Source organism: Engystomops pustulosus, chromosome 11 (assembly GCF_040894005.1).
Source record: "Engystomops pustulosus chromosome 11, aEngPut4.maternal, whole genome shotgun sequence".
In the NCBI taxonomy this organism is placed as follows: domain Eukaryota; kingdom Metazoa; phylum Chordata; class Amphibia; order Anura; family Leptodactylidae; genus Engystomops; species Engystomops pustulosus.
This window is the reverse complement of record NC_092421.1, coordinates 82018672-82045142: the sequence shown is the minus strand read 5'-3', so window position 1 is coordinate 82045142 and position 26471 is coordinate 82018672. Positions and strand designations below refer to the sequence as shown.

The 26471-nt window shown below is 43.0% G+C and overlaps 1 protein-coding gene across 7 annotated transcripts in view; it reads left to right on the top strand.

Moving 5' to 3' along the window:
- Positions 1 to 15266, top strand: part of MGMT (O-6-methylguanine-DNA methyltransferase) — a 292365-nt gene extending 277099 nt beyond the window's left edge. For all 7 annotated transcript variants that reach the window (XM_072129983.1, XM_072129980.1, XM_072129982.1 and 4 more), the window contains one exon: positions 14351 to 15266. In XM_072129983.1, coding sequence (XP_071986084.1) covers positions 14351 to 14479 — 129 coding nt within the window. In that variant the 3' untranslated portion in view covers positions 14480 to 15266. The remainder of the gene's footprint in view (positions 1 to 14350) is intronic.
- Positions 15267 to 26471: the final 11205 nt, after the last annotated feature.

Genomic DNA, 26471 nt, shown 5'->3' with positions numbered 1-26471 from the left:
CCTCCTCTGCTACATGACATTTGTGATCTGGATTTTACCACTATCACTAGTCATAATGTTTTTATGGTTTAATGTTTCCGCTCATTATATGTATATTCTGTCCTGGACGCTGAGCGCTGTGAGACATTATTGTCCGATTATTGCCTTTGCTGTAGCACATTGGAGTCATTCTGCCATGTGGCATCTGATCCGCGCTCCTCGCGCCGCCCAGATCCCGCTCACGATAAGCTCCACTATTAGTCTTGGCTGAGAGAATACATCGTTTAAGTGACTATTACAAGCAATTATTGTGCCCAGTTCTAGAATTTGCTGCACTTCTGACTGTCTTGGTGTCTGAGTAATTTGTCACTAATTATCCGTTCTAACTATGGCAGAACCAAGGCGGCCGCTACGACTTTTCTTCTTTCATGTATCTCTCACATTTTATATGCGGATTTATTGCAGATATCTTTCTGTGGCACCTGGTACAGTATTAAAATCTGATATCAACCTATTTCTTAAAAATCCACGGCCCATAATGTGTTCATTCTATTCCATTACTCCCCCATTTGGCCTTTGTTGTCCTTATTAACATTCCTGGAAAACTCATTGGGGAGCAGGGCAGTTGTGGGGGGTAAAAAAGATAATATCCTTACCCTGCCCTGACTTAAGGTCCCCACGCCACGTGGATACTTGTGGTTTTCGGTACTTTGCCGAGTCCATAGCTCCGAGGGGGGGGGGGGTGATGTCACATGAACCACTTTGACTCACTCTCAATCCACAGGACGTCACTTCCATTGTTCTCCTCAGACTGTTCCCATGAGCCCATAAGTAGGCAACATTCAACTGTGTGGGGGCGTCCTGAGGAACACCAGTATGTACCCCATTTATTTAAACTCTTTTGCGAATCTGCTGCCTCCCAGCACTTGAACTGTGGGGCTCCAGATAATTACTTGGGTTGATTAATAGGCAAGTCCAACCCTTGTATATGGGGGGGGTGTAGGTAGCAGCCATCCCGGCATCCTTTTGTCATGCATATGGTGAGACCTATTTCCAAAGTTGTCACCTAGAGGTGGTTCTTCTAAAAGAAGGGGCCTGTATACAGTGGTGCTGGTCCATATATACTGGTGGTTGGACTGAAAAGCTGCCACCAGAAATTCTGGCTGGAAAGCATCTTTTATTTTTCCATTTTCTGCAAATTTTTACCTTTAAAAAGAATAAATAAATAAAATATTTGCACCAGGACTTGGCGTCCATATTGCTTGGTATAAACACTGTATGTACAATGTGTCCAGGGCAGAATCCCCTTCTATTATAAGTCTTTTGTCTGCTAATCCCTGCGATTAGAGATAAATCGAAACCATATATGGACCCTCTACTTTAGTTTTTTCTGCCCGTAGGCCCTCAAGCATCCAATAGATTTTTATTATCTTTGTAATTTTGAAAATGACATTTTATTTAATATATCGTATAATAATATAAATGGGGGCATTACTGACCCCACTTTCACATGGGTGCTGCCATGCGTGACGTGATGGATACAGCTGTTGTCAGCAGCGGATCAGGTGTGGCCTATTTCATCCAGATTATCGGATCAGGAATGTTGGGATGTGTGGGATAGAGTGCAGTAGCATCCAATAGGATTGGAGAGATGCCAAACTCTTGGTACATAGGCAGAGGTACAGTCAGAAGCTGAAGTTTGGACTATTGCCATAGATGACTTAATGAGCGAGGAGCAGCCGCCCTTGTGCTGTTATGTCGGTTGTCACTCTAATTGTATCTGAAATTGGACATCTGACAATCCATAGACCTGCGGAGCTTGTAGATTTTCAGAAAACCAAAAGTATACATAGAAATATTTTTTTTAAAAAAATTCACACGATAATAGAAAAAATGTGTCCACATATCGGGATCGTTCACATGTACATCAGGATTATATCGGGCCGACGGAGGCCGAAAGAGTCTCCAATATGGCTAATTGTGGGAATATATAAATAAATGTATAAAACAAGCAATGGCATCTGTCACAGTCTCTGCTTAACATCCATGTCTGAGCTGTTCCCTGGATGTAGATCAAAAGGTCATAGTGTGATGTGTAGATTCCTCAGTGTCGTGCACGCGGCCATATTACCGCTCTTTGATGTACTTGAGGTTGAAGACAAACGTGGAGCTTTTGTTGCTTTTTTGTGCAGATTTTGCGACATTTGCTTAACCAAAGCCAATGGCAGGTTTAGCAGGAACACAAAGTATAAGTTCTACCTTTATGTATCACCTTGAATCGTCTTCTGCACCAAAGTGCAACAAAAACTCCGACCACGCCCACTTGAGCGTGGCATACAATTCCTGATAAATGTCCCGGTGCTATGTGTGGAACATTTTTCAAGGAAAGCCTCATAAAATTCCAAAGTTTTTTGGGGAAATAGGAAAATAAGGAACGCCACATGGATGCAACTAGTCTGATACATATGGGTGCAAACCGCTTGTGGTCGTTAGTTTCGACAACCTCATTCTATGTCTGCAGGATCTACCTGTCTGAACATACACCTAGATAGGGATCAGTTCAGAAAACTTGTTCTCATGTACAACTTATAATTCAGCACATTTTATGGCCCATTAAGGCCGACGTAAAGGTCCGCACTTCACATGCTATGGAAAATAATCGTAAATGTTGGGTAAAGGAATCTGAGAATGAGCAGAATTCTACTTTTCTTGCAGATGGAATTCTGGAAAGCCATCTGAGGACCCCCATGCGGATTAACTCTCAATGAATGGGGCTAATCCCCCTGGGTAGATCCTCACTACATCTGTGGCAGAAAACCGAGGGTCGGGTTCTCTAGTAAATGAGTGTTAGATTTGTAAATGATGGTACTCATATTGTCATCTGTTTTAGGCATCAAACACATCAAAGTTGTGTCTGGTCCCGTTTGGGTTTTCATGGATGATTCTCATCCTATGTGACATGCCGTTTTTTCGGGTTCATTCCGTGATGAGATTTAGTGTGGGGGAATTTATTAAAACTGGAGTTTGTCCCTAGAACCTCTGCTGCTTACCCCCCGGTTTGACTGATTTAGAACAAGTCAAGCCTGGTCTACAGTTCTGGAGGAGTCTCCATGGTTTTCTGGCTGATTTGGGAGGGTCGGGCAATCGCACCCGCCCTGCCCTGCTCCCCTTCACGCCAAAAGTGTGAGGCAAAAGCACACAAATATCAAGAGAGATTTTCACAAGTTTTGTCTGCCAGAAAACGGGAGGACAAGGATTAGTACATTCCCGGCATTATGTCTTACTTTTTATGGATCACAGGCAGCCAAAAATATACGTGCACAGTTGCCCATTCGGATAGATTTTTTAGTTACACACATTGCGGTATATTTTAACTATTGGAAGAGTGCGGCACAACTTTTTCACATACTTTAAACTCCGCTATCACAGTCCCGGCTGTTTTTCCTAAACCTTAATTCCTGATAGGCCCTTTGGTAGAGAAAAATATAACAAAACCCATTCATGAAGCAATAAATTTGAGTGCCAGAGAAATGTGTAATTAAACGGCATTAATCAAATCAGTTTTTTGATAAATTGAATAGTGACTTCATGCCAGGTTTGAACGACCGGGGTGTGCGATTTATACCCGAGACGAGACGATGGAATAAGAATTAGTTTTATTTACAAGTGATTTATGTTGTGATTTATGAAGCCGCACAATTCCATGTTGTTGTTGGAATAAGATCTATTTGTGATGTGTTGTGTTGTGTACGATTACAAGGGCTGAGCACCAGCTTGACATTTGCTGCAGGACATAGAATCTATCGAAAAAATGTGACCATTTTACATTAGATGCAGCCAAATGACTAGTTCTAGGGTTTTTTGGGGAGGGTTCCAGAAATTGATGATGACCTCTCCTTAGGATGAGGTTCTTGGTATCTGTGTGCAGCAGCCGCCATGCTGGGACAATAGCGGAGAACAGAGTTGTGTCTAATTGTAGTGGCCGGACTAGGACACTGCAGCCCAGTTCCTATTTGTTTGGCTTTGGACCGACTTGATATTGATGATGTATCCTATAGGTTATAAGTATAACCCTAAACACCTCTTTAATGGGATGTTCACACAATAGACCTTGATCTGGATTTTCTGGATAAAAATCTGCTTTGTAGCTCAGATTTTATTCATTTTTATTCGATGCTCTCCCATTGACTTCAGTTGAGGAGGGATTTGTCCCATGGATATTCCCAACCAAAAATCTCTGGGAACTAATCTCTGCACTCCTGTGTTTATGGGTCATGGGGGGGGGGGGGCAGTCTATCAAACGCTGGCACAGGGAGGTCCTGAATGACATTGAATTGCACTCTAACCTTTGCCAGAACAGATCTCAGCCAGTAACTGCCCCCTAACCGCCGGGTACGGCCCCCTTCATCTCCCTCCACTTAGCATGGAGCTGGTGTATAGTACAATAATTGCTGGTGTATAAACCTTGATAAATCTCCCCCTTAAAATGTATGAGCCGCAGGCTATAACCCTCAACATGCACATCCACTGGATTGTATATTTAGAAATTCATCTTGTAATAAAAAGGAATTCCGTACAGTTTTGATGGACTTTTTATTCCACTATTATAAGGAATGTTTCCCATCTTCTCGCTAGGGTGTGAGATAATTTTTTGATAGAGGAGCACAACTTCTCTGACCTTTACCGGTCCTATGAGTGAAGGGGTAGCAGAACAGATGTAGAGCTGTTACCCATTCTAAGCTTTCCAAGGCTCCTGGCCACCCGGCTACTTCTCAGAACTTCTGCCAGCTGCATTCACGTGCCTGGGGATGGGCATGGACACGGCACCAATGAGTGGAAAAAAAACCCAAACGATGAATGGGTTGCATCGCAGAATCGGTGGGGACCCTGAGGTTAGATCTGCACTGATCAAATGTTTCCATATCTCCTATCGAGAGGCCACTAAAGCCATCGAAATGTGACGAGAACACAACGCAGACTCTTTGAGCATGGACCTCGACCTATTTCCATAACTCGACAACAGCTCGGTAACCTAGGGGCCCGTGTATACTTGACACCGTTGCTTAGATGGTATCTACAATTTGGTTACGTGCTGCCACGTACCCATGTTTGATGACAATATGGATTTGGGTGGGCTCATCTTCTGAGTTAGACTAGACCTTACATCCTGCGTCCTAAATAAAGGTGAACCATTAAACCAACCGGTGGTCTACCTTACCTAGAAGTTGTTTTGATGCATTGAACTACACCCTGTGCGGGGGAGCAGGACTTTTGGTTCTAGGAATACAATGAGAATGAGTCGTGCTCTTCCCTACAGGCCCTGTGCTGTGACTTGAGTGTTCCTTTAGGTTCAGAAGATGCTATTTGGTGAAAAGATGTAACTACGTTGGTCAACAATGGACACCTGGGAGTCCTGCACACACATGATGGGAAATAGTGGCCATACTCATTGTAGTAACATGAGCTTTGACCATATATTTTCTATACTGCTCGTGGCTGCAGTGAAGGTTAGGGCCACTTTATTTGTGTCTGACATTTCTCCAGATGCTCTTCAAGTGCTTCTGGTCTACTGAGAGTGAGTGGGAGTGACGTTCCCCCCCGCCCCATCATATAACATATTTTGGACCTTACTCATATCAAGCCCATCAATCACTGATGTCAACCCATTGTATCGTTATCATGAGTAAGTGCAGAATACCCGGTTCCTCTGGAAACTAAATCCTTATGTTCAGTGTCCTCTGTGAATGCTATAAAGCAGAAGGAGCCTTCACAGCTGCACGAGCAGCCACAATAATTCCAGATATTAGTAACGTAAATACTGGAAGGTACAGCAAGGATCCTACCAAGAGAGGATATAATATTACGGTGGTTGGGTAGTACCACGCGTGACACAAGTAGCATTGTCAGGGTTATAGGGGGTTTCCCCACTATAAATGTCCTTGTTAAAGGGGGTTTCTCAATAGTTATTGAGTCCTCAATATTTTGTCCTCTTGTCACTGGATAAAGGGTTTTTTCCCATTAGTAATAGTCTCCATCCACTGGATTAGAGAGTATTACCGCTCCAACCCCTGGATACAGAGGGTACTACCGCTCCAACCCCTGGATACAGGGGGTATTACCGCTCCATCCACTGGATTAGAGAGTATTACCGCTCCAACCCCTGGATACAGAGGGTACTACCGCTCCAACCCCTGGATACAGGGGGTATTACCGCTCCATCCACTGGATTAGAGAGTATTACCGCTCCAACCCCTGGATACAGTGGGTATTACCGCTCCAACCCCTGGAGTAAAGAGGGTATTACCGCTCCAACCCCTGGATACAGAGGGTATTACCGCTCCAACCCTTGGATACAGAGGGTATTACCGCTCCAACCACTGGATACAGAGGGTATTACCGCTCCAACCCCTGGATACAGAGGGTATTACCGCTCCAACCACTGGATACAGAGGGTATTACCGCTCCAACCCCTGGATACAGAGGGTATTACCGCTTCATCCACTGGATACAGAGGGTATTACCGCTCCATCCACTGGATACAGAGGGTATTACCGCTCCAACCACTGGATACAGAGGGTATTACCGCTCCAACCCCTGGATACAGAGGATATTACCGCTCCAACCCCTGGATACAGAGGGTATTACCGCTCCAACCCCTGGATACAGAGGGTATTACCGCTCCAACCCCTGGATACAGAGGGTATTACCGCTCCAACCCCTGGATACAGAGGGTATTACCGCTCCAACCCCTGGATACAGAGGTATTACCGCTCCAACCCCTGGATACAGAGGGTATTACCGCTCCAACCCCTGGATACAGAGGGTATTACCGCTCCAACCCCTGGATACAGAGGGTATTACCGCTCCAACCCCTGGATACAGAGGGTATTACCGCTCCAACCCCTGGATACAGAGGTATTACCGCTCCAACCCCTGGATACAGAGGATATTACCGCTCCAACCCCTGGATACAGAGGGTATTACCGCTCCAACCCCTGGATACACAGGGTATTACCGCTCCAACCCCCTGGATACAGAGGGTATTACCGCTCCAACCCCTGGATACAGAGGGTATTACCGCTCCAACCCCTGGATACAGAGGTATTACCGCTCCAACCCCCTGGATACAGAGGGTATTACCGCTCCAACCCCTGGATACAGAGGGTATTACCGCTCCAACCCCTGGATACAGAGGGTATTACCGCTCCAACCCTTGGATACAGAGGGTATTACCGCTCCAACCCTTGGATACAGAGGGTATTACCGCTCCAACTACTGGATACAGAGGGTATTACCGCTCCAACCCCTGGATACAGAGGGTATTACCGCTCCAACCCCTGGATACAGAGGGTATTACCGCTCCAACCCCTGGATACAGAGGGTATTACCGCTCCAACCCCTGGATACAGAGGGTATTACCGCTCCAACCCCTGGATACAGAGGTATTACCGCTCCAACCCCTGGATACAGAGGGTATTACCGCTCCAACCCCTGGATACAGAGGGTATTACCGCTCCAACCCCTGGATACAGAGGGTATTACCGCTCCAACCCCTGGATACAGAGGGTATTACCGCTCCAACCACTGGATACAGAGGGTATTACCGCTCCAACCACTGGATACAGAGGGTATTACCGCTCCAACCCCTGGATACAGAGGGTATTACCGCTCCAACCCCTGGATACAGAGGGTATTACTGCTCCAACCCCTGGATACAGAGGGTATTACCGCTCCAACCCCTGGATACAGAGGGTATTACCGCTCCAGCCCCTGGATACAGAGGATATTACCGCTTCAACCCCTTGAATGAATAATGAATAATTTAAATGCTACTGGCCCTTTAATGAGTCCATTGATTTTGTTCCTGTGGAGGAGACACTAGACAGAAGATGCCACTGGTCACATGTCCACATCATATGTCCTGCAGCTGCCTGGGGAGGTCATGCGATCACCACTATGTTAGACTGTAGTTAGTTGGTCACAGTGCATCCAGTATGGCCGGTGTTGTGGTGAGGCATCATCTCAGTGATGTAATGTGCAGTGATAGCAGTTACACATCATTACTAAGGTAACAGAGCAGGAGAGTCTGTTACATCATCACTGGGAGCAGAGCATAAGAGGGAGGAGGAGTTACTGAGAACTGAGAGATCATGGGACTTGTAGTATCCAGTGGCAGCCATCTTGGAGATAGCGCCACCTACTTTAGAAAGCCCGTAAAATGTTGTGAATTATAAAAGCAAACTATTTATGCTCAGTTTTTGTGATTTACGACATTGACTTTTATTGTATTCAGTTATTTATAGCAGTATTGTTCATATTCCCAGAATACGAAAGGAAATGTACAGTCTGGAATCTACTTTTCTTAGTAGTTCCATAGGTCGATTCCTGACGCTTTTCTTCATTCTTCTACTGATTTCTGGAATTCCGTAGATGGAGTAGCCGTGGAGTAGCCTCAGTGTAGGATTAAGAATATATACCAAAAAACTCAATATATAAATACATTCTAATTTATTATTAAATTATTGTTATGGGGTTTTTTTTTGTTTTTTTTCCCCCATGTTTTGTTTCACGACATCCTTACAATGTGACCTCTGTAGGGGGCGCTAGATGAGGTGGGGTGTGATAGTCCCTGGTCTCCGAAGTCTTCAGTTTCCGCATAATTATGTATTTATTTGTAGATGCAAATGTTTGGGGGGTTATTTTGTAATATTTTTATACATCTTTCTGTGCCGTCTTCCTGGTGTCCACTGAACTATATGAGAAAGAAATCTGCGAGCGCTCACCTACTCCCCAGTAATGAACAGGTGGCCATAATTTGCAGGTTTTACAAGGGAATCATAGGTGCGGCATTAAATTCTTTGTTATGTTCCATAGGAGGTCCAGGCGCCAGATGGTGTCATTTAGAGGAAGGGAGGACAAAACGGTGATTTAGGTGAAAATCGTTGGTACAAAACCTGCCCAAAGTGTGAATGAAGGTGTCAGCCTGGAGCTTGGATTCTCTTCTTGATTCTAGAATGATATTTTTTTTTCAGTATTTTTACTATGTATGTTTTATGGTGTTTTTGTTGGTATCCACTTTATGTATGAAGGGTCTTTGTAGAATTTACCAGCTTTGCCGCTTTCTAATATTCTCTGAATATCGGTTCCTCTCCTCATGCAGTCAGTGAATAATAATAATAATTCTATCAATACTATAAACCTGCCCTGACCTCATCCATACACAGCTGAAGTTTGGTACAATGGGCAGTGGTAACAATCTGAAATAAAACCTGAAGCAGCACCAAACATCTCTTCCCAGGAGTCTCTTCAGTGCACGGGCTCTTTACTGCACTGATACATTGGGACACACCGCAGCTGTGTGAAAGCAGGTCAGTACCATGTAGAAATATATTTGGGGGGACATGTATTATGGCGGGGTTGTAGATTCCCTGCCCACCATATTTACTATCATCTTCTGACCTGGTGGGGATTTCATTCTGGCGGCAGAACACAACTCAGTGCGCCGGCTGGGGGGAGATTAAGACACAACTGTATCCACAGTATGTGACGTGTCCCCCTCAGACCCCCCACGACCCGAACCATCTACCCAAAGGAAGGAAGACAAAGACCCCAGTAGGTTGGACACCAATCATCCCGTATCAGGGAAGGGTTACCTCCAGACGATACACATTTGCTTATTCCACTTTTCCATTAGAAACAAGTTTACTTTTTGCCTAATTAGAAAAAACAGATGTCGTCCAACAGTTATTGATGTGTATGGGCTCCTTAAAGGGGTAGTCCAGGAACTACAGGATATTGAAAGTTTTGCAGTGCTTTAGTGAATGTGCTGGTCTCTTAACGTCCTCCACACCACCATATATATCATACACTAAGCTAAGTGCACATGACGGTGCCCCCGGCATCCGCCAGATCTATTGCTAGGCTCCGGATTATTCCCGGCAGGCAGCTGCCATGTTGGCTGGGCACTTCTATGCCAGGTTTGGCGTGATGGAAGAAATGGACACAATATCTGGAATTGCACCTATTTCAAGGTTCTTATATGTCTGGTCTCAATAACTGTGGCCCATAGTACAATGTCTGCGCTTGGTGTTGTAGCTAATCCCCTGAATCAGACTGGGCACCACACAAGCCACGTGATGCATGTGTGTGGTGTCCTGCTAAAGTGAAGCTCACCAGAGCAACCGCTTAAAGGGATCAATCAAGAGGGGTCTCATACCCCATGATTACCCCAGAAAAGAGTAAAGGAGCCAAACTGATACCTCCTTTATATCCTAACCCAACTTCTGTAACCCTTCACTGTCTATTTAAACATAAATCTTTAACCATTAGGTGGGGGGAGAAAACCAACATGGGGTGAGAAAAAGAACTGGACGGCACATCCACACACCACACAGTGACCTCCTGCCGCTCGTTACATTCTAACGATCTCAAGGTTCTTAGTTATATTTTGATCAAATTGTATAAGCCACCAACCACTTTACGGTAACCTCTTTGTAGTAGGTCCCTATGCTATTATGTGCGGCATCACATTTCATCCACCAGCGCTGCAGCACAGCGCCGGCAGGGACCGAGACCCGGTTGCCCCCCCAGTGCCCATACTGGCAGGCATAGCCCCCATGGCTCCGGATGCCATGCAATACCACACCAGGAGAAAATGTTATCCATAACTCTCTGAGGGGCGTCAATGGCTCCTGTGGTAACCATCCGCTCCGTGGTCCTTCCCCTGTGGACGTGCCCTTGGGGATGACGTCATGCTCGGATGTTTGCACTGGAGCCTTCCAGAGGGGAATGTATAGAATTTTCCATTGTCTCCCACCTGGAAGTTGCCCATTGGCCCCTGAAGGAATAGAATATTCAGAGAGTTTAAATACCTTATCTGTACCCCCCCCCCCCCAACATTGCCCCTTTAAAACAGAAAGTGAATATACTGAAGGGTCAAGTATAACCACAGTCCCAATGGTCACCACTGGAAAGGGAGGTAAAAGGTGCGGCTTATTAAAGTGGGAGACACAATGGGGTCACATTCTACACACCATACGATGGGTCCCTACAAATAGACGATTGTTCTCTTTTCTTTTTAGCAGACAAAGCCAATGCATGGACGTGGAATCATTACTATCATCACTGCGATGCATTATGATGTCCTGTGTGACTTGCGGCTGATTCCCTGCGGGGCCCGGCTGCCACCATGGCTAGATTTGATTTATGATGTTAGCATCTTGCTCGGTGGCAGCGTTTGGGGAGGCTCAATACGTTTATAATCAAGGGGTTAATTAAGTTGTGTGATGCGAGCGCTCGTAGAGAGGCCGCTATACATTGCCGCCAGCCCCGTTCTGGGAGTACATGGAATTACTACACAACATTATGGAATAGATTTGTAGAACACACATTAGCCGGCGTTGCGCTTGTCGTCCCATATGGTGCCGATGACTTGTCACGTGTGCCAGGAGTCCTTGGAGCAGATTATACGCCCCCTTAATACATAGATCACATAGGTGCCCCGCTCCCTCCTAGGGGAAAAAGTGACTTTGCTGCCTGTAGCAGGTGTCCAAGTGGTTTGATGGTGGCCCCCATAGGTGCACATGGCTGAAGTGGTAAAAACTTGATTGCATTCTTCAAAAACTGCAGCACTCCAGCTGCACAATTCTCTTCATGGGGTTTCCCAAGATTCGATGTCCAACTATCAGTCTCGTTCCTCCTTAAAGGGGTTGTCCAAAGTGTCCTTGTTATCACCTATCTACAGGATAGAGTATAACAAGAAGATTGGTGGGTGTCCTTGAGGGACAAGAGTCCCGTTCTGTCTTGATGGAGCGACTGGTCGAGCACAAGTCCTCCGCTCCAATCAGCTCCAACCATGATTAACAATAAATCTTAATTATAGGTACCATTGATAACTGTTATAGCTGGTTATTGTAGCCTGGGACTAAAGTACAGTAAATTACCAATATCCAGAGGTCCGTTTGTAATTAGGGGTCGTATGTAAGTCAGGTGTTCTTAAGTAGGGGACCACCTGTATATATATATATATTGGGGAAGATTTATGCCAAGAGGTATGAAAGGAGTGTGGCCGTCTGCGGTGTGGGCCAGTGCGGGGTCTCCGCAGGGCAAATAGGACCCACCATTCTTGTTATTGTTGGGGACTCGCCAGTCTGACCCCTATGGATGTTATTCCCCGACTTGCAGATAAGACATAACAGAGTCTTGGGACAACCCCTTTAATTAAATTTAAACTGCAATACCAGATACAGAATATAGAAAAATGTATCTAGAAGAAATCAAGCAAGTTTCTGTAATCTTATACAGACAAATCCATTTTATGGACTAAGAAAGGGGATTTGTATTTTTGTGTCTATGGCTTCTGTGCAGACCCATGTGTCCCCATGGTAACTGACGACAAACAAACCCTGTGTAGTCGTAGTAGAGGAGGAATGGAAGAAGGTATGAGAATGACATGACATGGTTTGCAGTCTCGGGGTCTTTTGTATTGTGTCTGCTGCATTTATTCCTTTTAATTCTTATTTTTTTAAACTTTATTGTCCATTGTGATCCTTACACTGTACCTGTACGGTAAAATATGTGATCCCACCTAGACTTGGCATGAGAAGGGTCTAAAGGGAAGTATTTCTACTGTTCCCACGTCCACAGCCCACCCACCGTGCCCGGATTACGTATTAGTCGCAGTACAACATGTGCAACATATACATATGCAAATCAGCATCATTATAAGTAGACAGACGAGGTGCAATATTGTGACTGTCCCTTTGTTAAAAACAGTTGGTATTTTGTGGGAAAACGTAGCAATACGGTTTATATGTTCCTTTTTTTTTCGTTTATTAATTACTGTATCCTCTTTGGGCAAAAATTCCCAGGAATAGAGAGGGGAATCCAGTGCCTCAAAGAGGAGCCACGACTCTCAGGACTGTTACTATGTACCCGGGGGGTTAGAAATAAGAATTCTACAGAATCTGAAATAACGTTTCTTCCATTGTGATATTATTCTGTTATTCCTCCTGGAAATGTATATAAATAGACAACATATTTGTATCCCTTGTCAATGGGGAGGGGCCTACACATCAGGACACTTATCAGCACCACTGACTCCATTATCCAGGGGATTGGGAAGTTGTAAGTTTGTTTCCAGGGGGAATAACAGAGAAGCGAAACAACAGAACCATAGGAAAAGAAACAGTCCTCTACTAAAATGTATAGAGAGACCTTCTATAATCCTCAAAGAAGTAAAGTCTTGCAGTTGGCTTCCAATTGTCCGGCAACCGATAGTCTGGAATTTCTCCAAGCGCAAAAATCTCAAAATTAAAAAAGCCAACCTATCAGGACTGCGTGTTAGTTTGTGTTACCGTATTTTTAGGACTATAAGGCGCACCATCAATAAATGCCTGCTAAAACGTCTAGGTTCATATATAAGGCGCACCTGATTTCTGAGCTATTTTGGATCTAGTTGAAGGACGTTCCCTTGGTAAGTGACCACAGGCATTGAAGGGGTTATCCAGGATCAGAAGAGTGAAGAGATCACCGCATACAGGTGAATGCTGCAGTCACCTTACTGCCTGCCAAGCACAGCGCCATACGTTGTATAGTGGCGTTGTTTGGTATTGCATCTCAGATCCTTTAGGGGGTTGTACCAAGTTTGATTGTTATCCTGTAGGTCAGCAGTCTGATCAATAAATACCCAAAGGATCATGAGAGGGGGGGAATCTCTGTTCTCTTTGGGCTTGCGGCCACATGTGGCATTTATATTACGTTCACAAATGCAATGCAAACCCCCGGGGGCGGGGCCTATCACATATGTGTTTCCTTTGGAACGCATGTGATCTGCAACTTGCATCTGGTGTCCTGCGTTTAAACAATGCAAAACACCGGGTGTTGGTTATTGATCACATGTGATCGGGCTGAGCTCTGCCCCTGGGCATTGTGTTACTGATACTCCCATTAAAGTGCATGGAGCGGCAGGACACGTGCGCTACCTGCTGCTCCATCCATTCACGAGGTCAAACACCCCCCCTATTCTCGTGATGACATTGTTAGAGGATAACAATACACCTTGGTACAACCCCTTTAACTTGAATTAAAGAATGAATGTGACGTCATTGGTCTACGCTCCAGCAGCTGATCATCCGGAGTAGCTGATGTTGCATTAGCGATCACTTATCTCAGTCTGGAATATCCCTTTAATTCAGAACTCCGCCCATCAGCAGCAGAGCCCTAAACAATGGTCTGCAACATCCTATAGTACCAGGTACGTCCCACGTGACCCGCGTTGCCGCTTCGCCTCCACCACCACCTCCATCCACCCAATCTTATAAACCGCAGTCTATAATAATTGCTACATGAATATCTCTATTTCCTCTTCCAGGTGCCACTTATCATTCCCTGCCACCGGGTGATCTGCAGCGACGGAAAAATTGGCAACTACAGCGGCGGCAAACGAAACAATGTGAAACTCTGGCTCCTGGCACACGAGAAGCGTGCGAACGCAATGTGAACGTGTTTCTAGTGCCTTCACCTAGAAGCTTGTACGGCAGCCAAAGCACATAACCCCGGAAGCTTCCACGCCGCGGCAGAATTCAGGAAAATTGTAAATATTTGAGTGGCATATAAATATAATAGAACATGGGATGTGAGATGCGAGGTGGCAGTGCTATATTATAGTGGCGGGAGGTGTCCTGGGGGACGCCGCTTGTGTGCTTTGTCTTGTTCTAACATTTTCCAGCAGAATGGCTAGAGCAGACCCGGCCTGTTGGGCTTGTGTTCTGTTTTCATCTCCACTTCTGTTTTGTTCTATTTTTAATGCCCATTAAAGCGAAGAAAAAGAGAGGGGAGTGGCGTGGCAAATCCGAGGTGCAACTGCCCCGGCAAGGAAGCATCTGGCTTATAGAGGGGGACAGCAGGCAGCGTCCTGGCCTCGCGTGCTACATACACACACACACACATACATACGCCTCCCTACTCCTTGTATTCATCCTGTACCGCTGCCAACATGGGTGCCCGGCGTCCCCACCTCATCCTTTCATGTCACCGCAGGCACCAGAATAGCTCAGAATCCGCTCCGCTGTTTGTAGGAAATGTCTATTGTGCCTTTTGTTTATGTATCTTCTTTTTCTAAAGTTTAGATCCTTGAGTTGATGTTGAAAGATCCTGATATTTTTTTGCTTTTTTTTGTTTTCCGGTAAAATCCTTCATCATATTCTGTGTTTTCCTGCCAGGAAAAATATATCCATAGGCTGCGATGGTGATGTGCATAATAGTGAGAATAAAAAGTTATACAAAGACGGATCTGTCCTCGCCTGGTTGTTGTCTTTTTTGGTAGTTTGTTATGTTTGTCATGTGATTGTTTACATGTTTGTTATATGTTTGTTAGGCTGAGCTCACACTACGGCAGCATTTCCATTAAATTTATCTTTTTATATTTTTAAGCCAAAAATCAGATGTTAAATAAACTGCACATAACTGAGAATCACTGGTACTGTCCGTATTTAACATTTATTGCGACAAATAACGGTCTATATCCCTTCAATGTATCTCTTCTATCTATTTATGTATATATTTTTCTGTTATCTATCTATCTATCTATCTATCTATCTATCTATCTATCTATCTATCCATCTCCTATCTATCTATCGATCTATCTATCTATCTCCTATCTATCTATCTATATATCTATCTATCTCCTATCTATCTATCTATCTATCTATCTATCTATCTATCTATCTCCTATCTATCTATCTATCTATCTATCTATCTATCTATCTATCTCCTATCTATCTGTCTATCTCATATCTATCTATCTCCTATCTATCTATCTATCTCCTATCTATCTCCTATCTATCTATCTATCTATCTATCTATCTATCTATCTATCTATCTATCTATCTCCTATCTATCTGTCTATCTCCTATCTATCTGTCTATCTATCTATCTATCTATCTATCTATCTATCTATCTATCTATCTCCTATCTATCTATTATCTATCTATCTCCTATCTATCTATCCATCTCCTATCTATCTATCTATCTATCTATCTCATATCTATCTATCTATCTATCTATCTATCTATCTATCTATCTATCTGTCTATCTCCTATCTATCTATCTATTATCTATCTCCTATCTATCTATCTATCTATCTATCTATCTATCTATCTATCTATCTCCTATCTATCTATCTCATATCTATCTATCTCCTATCTATGTATCTATCTATGTATCTATCTATCTATGTATCTATCTATCTATCTATCTATCTATCTATCTATCTATCTATCTATCTATGTATCTATCTATCTATCTATCTATCTATCTATCAGTTTATTATATTTCTATCTATCTAGAGTATATGCTAACACTCCCAGATGTTCCTGTCACACAAAACCCACACAAAACATTTGAATTTCTTTATACAGGCTCAAGGACTCCCGACTTATAGACAACCCCTAGTTACAGACAGACCCCTCTGCCCCCTGTGACCTCTGGTGACCTCTCTGGATGTTACTATAGTCCCAGGCTGCAATGACCAGCTGTAAGGTGTCTGTAATGAAGCTTTGTTGATAATCCTTGGTCCCATTACAGCAAAAAATTCAGAAAATCCAATTGTCACTGGGGCAAAAAAATTTTTTGTCTACAACTACAATTATAAAATATACAGTTTCGACTTACATACAAATTCAACTTAAGAACAAACCTACAGAACCTATCCTGTATGTAACCCGGGGACCGCCTGTATGTGTGTATATAATATATATATATATATATATATATATACAGAGAGCGAGAATTACTATCTCTGTCTATCTGTGTCCATCTCTCTGTCCGTCCAAAACCACTGATGTAGTAACTGATAGAAAATACTGACACTATTTCTATCTATCCGTCTCCCATTCACTTCAATGTAAAATTTATAACAAACGGATGAATTAACAGTTACATTGGTGTCAACGGGATTATCAGCTGATTTGTTTATCCAGAGTTCTTTATTTTTTAATGGGGGTAAAGAATGAGGGTTTAGCTGGTAGTGTGAACAGAGCCTTATATACTTGTTATATGATTGATTGTTACATTATTGTTATATGATTGTTACATTATTGTTATATGATTGTTACATTATTGTTATATGATTGTTACATCATTGTTATATGATTGATTGTAATATTATTGTTATATGTTTGTTACGTTATTGTTCTGTTTGTTACATTATTGTTCTATGTTTGTTACATTATTGTTCTATGTTTGTTACATTGTTGTTCTATGTTTGTTATATTGTTGTTCTATGTTTGTTACATTATTGTTCTGTTTGTTACAGTGTTGTTCTATGTTTGTTACATTATTGTTCTGTTTGTTACATTGTTGTTCTATGATTGTTACATTATTGTTCTGTTTGTTACATTATTGTTCTGTTTGTTACATTATTGTTATATGATTGTTACATTATTGTTATATGTTTGTTACATTATTGTTATATGATTGTTACATTATTGTTATATGTTTGTTACACTATTGTTATATGTTTGTTACATTATTGTTATATGTTTGTTAGGTTATTGTTCTGTTTGTTACATTATTGTTCTGTTTGTTACATTGTTGTTCTATGTTTGTTACATTGTTGTTCTATGTTTGTTACATTATTGTTATATGATTGTTACATTATTGTTATATGTTTGTTACGTTATTGTTGAAGTTTGTTACATGTTTGCTGTACGTTTCTTACAAACTTGCAATGAGAGGCAGCGGCTTCTTAAAGGGGTTGCCGCTGTCTTTAATTAATAAAGCTAACCTGACAAGCTCATGTGTTTCCACATATTAGTTACAGAAAGTTCTGTAGCCAAATATATATTTTCCGAATGTGAATGGATTTGTTCCTGCTTATGTGCATAGATTTCTGAAACTGCCATTCAGACAAATGGTTACAGAAAATTCTGCAAAAAAATACTCTTAATTGTATCCTTAAAAGTTTTGGCTTTTTGTGTAAAATCAGCATCACCCGTGTCTATGGGCTATGGCTATTCTGTAATGTCACTTTATGAATGAGCTGCAATACCAGTAATGGCCTTGGAGGAAGGTGGCGCTCTTTCTGAACCCTCTTTAATGCAAAACTGCATTGCTATGTATAGTCCCGGGAGATGTGTACTCGCACTTTTTTGTGAATTGTGAAAAATGCACTTATATTCCAAGATTGTGGCTTTTCCTAGTACACAGGGGATGTGCGCCCTCACACTGCTGTGCTCTTATATCTCTATATTGAGCAGTTTTATAGCTGTTTCCTTTGCTCTGAGTAGAGATGGTTTTGGTTAAGTACTCCAGCGGTCGGTCAGAGCAGGGAGCACAGCAGTGTGAGTGAATGCGACTATTGCACAGCTGTAATCCTGGAACAAAAAAGCATTTTTCACAGTCCTGCTGCTACTAACAACCTACACAAAGGTATGATCACACATCTTTCTAGGGACAATACCTAACACTGGCTGCAGAGAGCTAAGAACACAGTAGTGTGAGGATACATCCATAATGCACTTAGTGCAGCTACAATCCTGGAACATAACTGCATTTTTCACAGTCCTGCAGCTACTAACAACCTACACAAAAGTATGATCACACATCTTTCTAGGGACAATGCCTAACACTGGCTGCAGAGAGCTAAGAACACAGTAGTGTGAGGATACATCCATAATGCACTTAGAGCAGCTACAATCCTGGAACATAACTGCATTTTTCACAGTCCTGCTGCTACTAACAACCTACACAAAAGTATGATCACACATCTTTCTAGGGACAATACCTAACACTGACTGCAGAGAGCTAAGACCACAGTAGGGTGAGTATACATCCATAATGCATTTAGAGCAGCTACAATCCTGGAACATAAATGCATTTTTCACAGTCCTGCTGCTAACAGCATACACAAAAGTATGATTACACACCTCTCTAGAGACACTGCTTCCTATTTAAGGCGCTTTTAAACACTGTTATATGCCATCCATATTCTTCTGTGTGACTGCACAGCTCCTGTGTTATTTACTAACCTTCCTATGATAAGGTGCACCATATGGCGGCACACAGACTACCTACACTTTACATCCCATAGACGTAAAACTTCCTTCACTCTTATAAGTTCTACTCTATCAATTTGTCATAGGAAAGCCCTGCCTTGTAAATCCACTGATGGAAAAGTAGTCCCAGAACCCCCGGCTCCGATGAATCCATTATATGATATGTAGGAATTGATATAAAACACTACATAAAGGTCTCGCGCTGTTATGAGCAGCTCTACATAAAAGCAACTTATGACAAACTCGTCTCTGCTACATCTCTACACTACACACCAACATATATAACAAGGTGACAAATGTCTCCTCTATGTGAGTGTGTATGGGCCTATAACAAGTGCATCACCCCCCCCTCCTACTACAAGAGGACGGATCCATCATCTGATCCCGGCTCATTCCCATCCGCTCTCCTCCTGCTCCACCGTCTCTCCTCAATAGAGGGCGCCCTGGATCTCCAGAATTACTCTTTATTTTCTTTACTAAATCCTCATTCACCACATTTCTTTCTTCTCTTTTGTGGTAAGAACGACTCCTGTAATAAGTGGAATTGTAAGGAATGTGGCATTGAGTCTGACGCAGGGATCCGAGGCCTCCGAGTAGTCAGGACGATGAAGAATGGCCCCGGCTGTGTCAGTTGTCATAGAGCCGGTTAATGATGCCCATAGAGTGGGCCCGGGGTGACCACTAATGAAGGGGCCCGGCCGGAGCAAACCTCACAGGGAGGCGCTGAGGTGCTGCCGAGGCGCTGGGTTAGCAGCTCTTCCCGGATAATAATGCTCCGGTGTCTCCATGGCCTGCAGCGTCGCTGGTTTTTGGGCCGGACACTTTAATGATGGAGCACCTTGGGCTAAGGAAACAAATGACAGGTCGCACTTCCCCGACGCCAAAGACAAAACCTTTCCGACTCGTGATCAATTACCGGAGGAGTTTCCCACAACACGGAACGTTTCAGCCGCAGATAAGAAAAATGGATTCTCCTTCTCTCTTTCTAGGAAAGTTGGATAAAAACAATATGGCGGACACCGCAATTCCATGAGATGTCTCCCAGCGTCAGCCTTGCTCCCATATTGCTGCATAATTTGTGCTGAATCTTAAAGGGACTCTCCATGGGAATATAAAAAAAATCAAGCGTTCCACTCCAGATGGCCTCCCAATAATTCATAGTGTTTCTGTAGATAAAGGTTATATCCCTGGTCATGTGATGTCACACAGGTGCACGGCCCGTTATGTCCTTGATCATGTGATGTCACACAGGTGCACAGTTCGTTATATCCATGGTCATGTGATGTCACACAGGTGCACGGCCCGTTATATCCCTGGTCATGTGATGTCACACAGGTGCACGGCTCGTTATATCCTTAATCATGTGATGTCACACAGGTGCACAGCTCATTATATCCATGGTCATGTGATGTCACACAGTTGCTCGGCTCGTTAAATCCCAGGTCATGTGATGTCACACAGGTGCACAGCTCATTATATCCCTGGTCATGTGATGTCATAAAGTTGCAGTGCTCATTATATCCCTGGTCATGTGATGTCACACAGGTGCACAGCTATTATATCCCTGGTCATGTGATGTCACACAGGTGTACGGCTCGTTATATCCCTGGTGATGTGATATCACACAAGTGCACGGCTCATTATATCACTCGTCATGTGATGTCATACAGGTGCACGGCTCGTTATATCCCTGGTCATGTGATGTCACACAGGTGCATGGCTCGTTATTTCCCTGGTCATGTGATGTCATACAGGTGCACGGCTCATTATATCCCTGGTCATGTGATGTCACACAGGTGCACGGCTCATTATATCCCTGGTCATGTGATGTCATACAGGTGCACAGCTCATTATATCCCTGGTCATGTGATGTCACACAGGTGCACGGCTCGTTATATTCCTGGTCATGTGATGTCACACAGGTGCACGGCTCGTTATATTCCTGGCTTTATGTCCGTTCAGTGGACATGTTTGTTATCAGTAAACCATGAGATCACTAATCCTAAGGTGACCTCAGTGGCTTCCAGTCTGTTGAACTTAGAATCACCATAGATGAAGACCCCCTTTAATTCTAGGTTTAGCCCATCACTCTGTTCCTTCTTCTACTTCGCTTCTTTCCGAACTGGAGGTGGGAGGGTCACCAGGTCCACAGCAGCCAATCAGTGGCCACAGAGGTCACAAGTGCAAGGTCACTGCTTCTTATGTCTCTGTCTCACCTGGCACCACTGAGGTTTGTCCTTAGCTGCATCTGTCACTGGTGCTTTACCTCTCCTGATCCTGCCCAGACACGGGGGACAGGGATCACGGTGATGGAATGGAGCGCTGGATCTAGATGGTTACTCCTTATTCTGTCATCTACAGTTTCTCGGTCACTAATGATCGCTCTGATTGGCCATAAATACTATTTATAACATCTTTGTGGTAGAGGAACTCGTAGGGGGCCGCACATTACAAGACTGGGAAACCTCTAAATCACAAACTCAGGTGACCAATAAACTTCCGATGGTTTGCATTTTTTTGGGATTCTCCAAAAAATGCAGAGTTGCTGGAATGTTAAGATATTCGTCATCTTCGGGACTTTCAAACTTTTTGTAAAGCGTCCGCATGCTGCCCGTTGTGAGGTTATTTAGTGCAGCTGCCGTCTCCACTCAAAGGCAGGAAAATGAAGCGTTAAATCTGCCGCTGCGTTGCGGTTACGGCTCGGCTGCATATTTATGACCAAGCAAGTCCAAAGTAATGGTACAATAAAACAAACAAATATGCCCCAAATTAGAAAAATCCACACCAGGAGCCGTGTGTTCCTCTGACTTGGAATGGGGTCCCCCCGACCTATCAGGTTACCTCCCCGTTCAGTCTTGCCGTTCTTTGAACTGCTGACACCGAAACACTGTGCAGCCAGGCACGACAGCTGCTCGGCCGCGGCTAATACCAACACATGCTGCTTCCCTCCACTTCCAGGGAGTCAGATAATGAAAGATTCAAAAATAATATTTGTTTTGGCGGCACATGATTTGCAATGGAATAGATGCCCTTGACCAGGAAGAAAGTGAAGTCTACGAGGGGTCACTGGGAAAAAATAACAGAAAACAAGAACAATGTTGATAAATGTGGAGCTCGGGATCGTTTCTACTGAGTATTTGCTAATGATCCCAACATTTTTGAAAAGTTTTGCCATTATTTGCAACTTTTGAGTTAAAGGAAATTTACCACCAGGAAAAAGGATTGTAAACCAAGTACACTGACATACTGGTGTGTGCCCCCTCTGGCAGGGTCTTCTATTCTTGTAGCTTCGTATGCTTTAGTTTTTAAGAAAAAGATGTTTTAAAAATTATGCAGGTGAGCCTTCGGGGCTCCAAGCTCCATTGACATCTATAGAGTCAGGAGCCCCTAAGGGTCATTTGCATAATCCGTGAAACCTTTTTATTGTAAAAATAAGTTCTTAAGAAGCTAAAAGAAAAGCAGATCCTACCAGAAGGGGTACACACCAGTATGTCAGTGTGCTTGGTTTACAATCCTTCATCCTGGTGGTAGATTTCCCTTTAAGGTTTTTTTTCTTTTCAATGTCTTTTGTTACTGCTTTACTCTCCCCTGTCTATTATTGTTCATATGTCATGATGAAATGATTTGATACAAAGAAGAAGAATTTGTACCATGAAGTAAAGTGGAATCATCTGTTCAAAAAAGTTTCTTATGGTCCATACAGGCGGTCCCCTACTTAAGGACACCCAACTTACAGACGACCCCTAGTTAAAGACGGACCCCTCTGCCCCCTGTGACCTCTGGTGACCTCTCTGGATGTTACTATAGTCCCAGACTGCAATGATCAGCTGTAAGGTGTCTGTAATGAAGCTTTATTGATAATCCTTCGTTCAATTACAAAATTTTGAAACTCCAATTGCCACTGGGGCAAAAAAATAATTTTGTCTGGATCTACAATTCTAAAATACACAGTTTTGACTTACATACCAATTCAACTTAAGAACAAACTTATGGACCCTATCTTGTACGTAACCCGGGGACACTATTCATTGATTCAAAAAGTTGCACGTCAACCACAACCTCCTTGTCAACTTTTTGGTTGGGAAAATTGTACGGCAAGACGAGCCTCGTCACACAGTCATCAACGTGGTGGTTCCTTTGATTTAAAAAAAACAAAAACAAACTATACCTTGTGGTAGAACCTTCACTTTTTAAGGGGTTTACGATTTCAGAAAATGGATTGAGAAGGTGAACCCTGTCACATTTCAGGTAGTTGTACAAAAACGGGAACCCTCTCCCAGCTCCTTTGTTCCTGCGATTTCAAAAGGCTGCACAACAAAGCCAAGCTTGTCACACATCCTAGAACTTTTTGATTTTTAAGAATTCAAAAAGTTGAAAAGTTGTACGACAAGGTGAACCTTGTCACAGAACCAGGGACTTGTTTGTTCCTGTGATCTCGGATCGTTGTGTGAACCTTCTCCCAGCGTCTTCCAATGTGATTGTTCCTGCTACTTCAAAAGGTTCCGCTCCAGAGTGAAACGTGTCACAGATCATTTTAACTTTTTTGTTTTCTATGATTTCAAAAAGTTGGACTTGTGTCTTGTGATTTTTTTTTAATTTACTACTTGGGATTGTTGTACACAAAGTATGTTCAAGATATATCACATGGGCAGTGGATGATAAGGAATATTGTGACATCACATGGGCAGTGGATGATAAGGAATATTGTGACATCACATGGGCAGTGGATGATAAGGAATATTATGACATCACATGGGCAGTGGGTGATAAGGAATATTATGACATCACATGGGCAGTGGGTGATAAGGAATATTATGACATCACATGGGCAGTGGATGATAAGGAATATTATGACATCACATGGGCAGTGGATGATAAGGAATATTATGACATCACATGGGCAGTGGATGATAAGGAATATTATGACATCACGTGGGCAGTGGATGATAAGGAATATTATGACATCACATGGGCAGTGGATGATAAGGAATATTATGACATCACATGGGCAGTGGATGATAAGGAATATTATGACTTGTGGGATGTTGGGTATAGAATGTGTAGGATATCACATGGGATGTTGGGTATAGAATGTATAGAACATCACATGGGATGTTGGGTATAGAATGTATAGGATATCACATGGGATGTTGGGTATATAATGTATAGGACATCACATGGGATGTTGGGTATGGAATGTATAGGACATCACATGGGATGTTGGGTATGGAATGTATAGGACATCACATGGGATGTTGGGTATGGAATGTATAGGACATCACATGGGATGTTGGGTATGGAATGTATAGGACATCACATGGGATGTTGGGTATATAATGTATAGGACATCACATGGGATGTTGGATATGGAATGTATAGAACATCACATGGGATGTTGGGTATGGAATGTATAGGACATCACATGGGATGTTGGGTATGGAATGTATAGGACATCACATGGGATGTTGGATATGGAATGTATAGAACATCACATGGGATGTTGGGTATGGAATGTATAGGACATCACATGGGATGTTGGGTATGGAATGTATAGGACATCACATGGGATGTTGGGTATAGAATGTATAGGACAGCACATGGGATGTTGGGTATGGAATGTATAGGACATCACATGGGATGTTGGGTATGGAATGTATAGGACATCACATGGGATGTTGGGTATGGAATGTATAGGACATCACATGGGATGTTGGGTATGGAATGTATAGGACATCACATGGGATGTTGGGTATGGAATGTATAGGACATCACATGGGATGTTGGGTATAGAATGTATAGGACATCACATGGGATGTTGGATATATAATGTATAGGATATCACATGGGATGTTGGGTATGGAATGTATAGGACATCACATGGGATGTTGGATATGGAATGTATAGGACATCACATGGGATGTTGGGTATAGAATGTATAGGACATCACATGGGATGTTGGGTATGGAATGTATAGGACATCACATGGGATGTTGGGTATAGAATGTATAGGACATCACATGGGATGTTGGGTATGGAATGTATAGGACATCACATGGGATGTTGGGTATGGAATGTATAGGACATCACATGGGATGTTGGGTATGGAATGTATAGGACATCACATGGGATGTTGGGTATGGAATGTATAGGACATCACATGGGATGTTGGGTATAGAATGTATAGGACATCACATGGGATGTTGGATATATAATGTATAGGACATCACATGGGATGTTGGGTATGGAATGTATAGGACATCACATGGGATGTTGGGTATAGAATGTATAGGACATCACATGGGATGTTGGATATATAATGTATAGGATATCACATGGGATGTTGGGTATGGAATGTATAGGACATCACATGGGATGTTGGGTATGGAATGTATAGGACATCACATGGGATGTTGGGTATAGAATGTATAGGACATCACATGGGATGTTGGGTATAGAATGTATAGGACATCACATGGGATGTTTGGTATAGAATGTATAGGACATCACATGGGATGTTGGATATGGAATGTATAGAACATCACATGGGATGTTGGGTATAGAATGTATAGGACATCACATGGGATGTTGGGTATGAAATGTATAGGACATCACATGGGATGTTGGGTATAGAATGTATAGGACATCACATGGGATGTTGGGTATAGAATGTATAGGACATCACATGGGATGTTTGGTATAGAATGTATAGGACATCACATGGGATGTTGGGTATGGAATGTATAGGACATCACATGGGATGTTGGGTATGGAATGTATAGGACATCACATGGGATGTTGGGTATGGAATGTATAGGACAGCACATGGGATGTTGGGTATGGAATGTATAGGACATCACATGGGATGTTGGGTATAGAATGTATAGGACATCACATGGGATGTTGGATATGGAATGTATAGAACATCACATGGGATGTTGGGTATGGAATGTATAGGACATCACATTTTATAGTTTATTTATATTTATACTTCTTGTAATTTGAACAGTTTTTGTCTTCAGATCTTGGTCTCATTGGTGAATTGTTTGTAACCTCTATAGGTGCTGGGGAATGAGTGCACTGCCCTTGCAGACGCCATGATGTACCCTATGACGGTACGTTGTGTCCCGAAGGCTTCCATAGTGTATCACGCCTCTAATAACCTTCTGTATTTTACCTATGGGATAAGTGTGAGCGTCCGGCACCCTGCAAGCTACGACCGTCCTGGCGCGATTCCCCTATGGAGTGGCGCATAATATGTATAAATATTTCAATTACTCGGCATATGTCACCGCTAGGCCAGGGTGAAGGGAAAGTCTGCTGCATATGCTCGCAGCAGAAATCCATAGAAGGTGATGCGTGATAAGTTCCCGCGCTGTAAGATTTATATCCCAGAGTAATTGCTCTGTAAGAATCATACAGGAATATTAAAATCCTCCA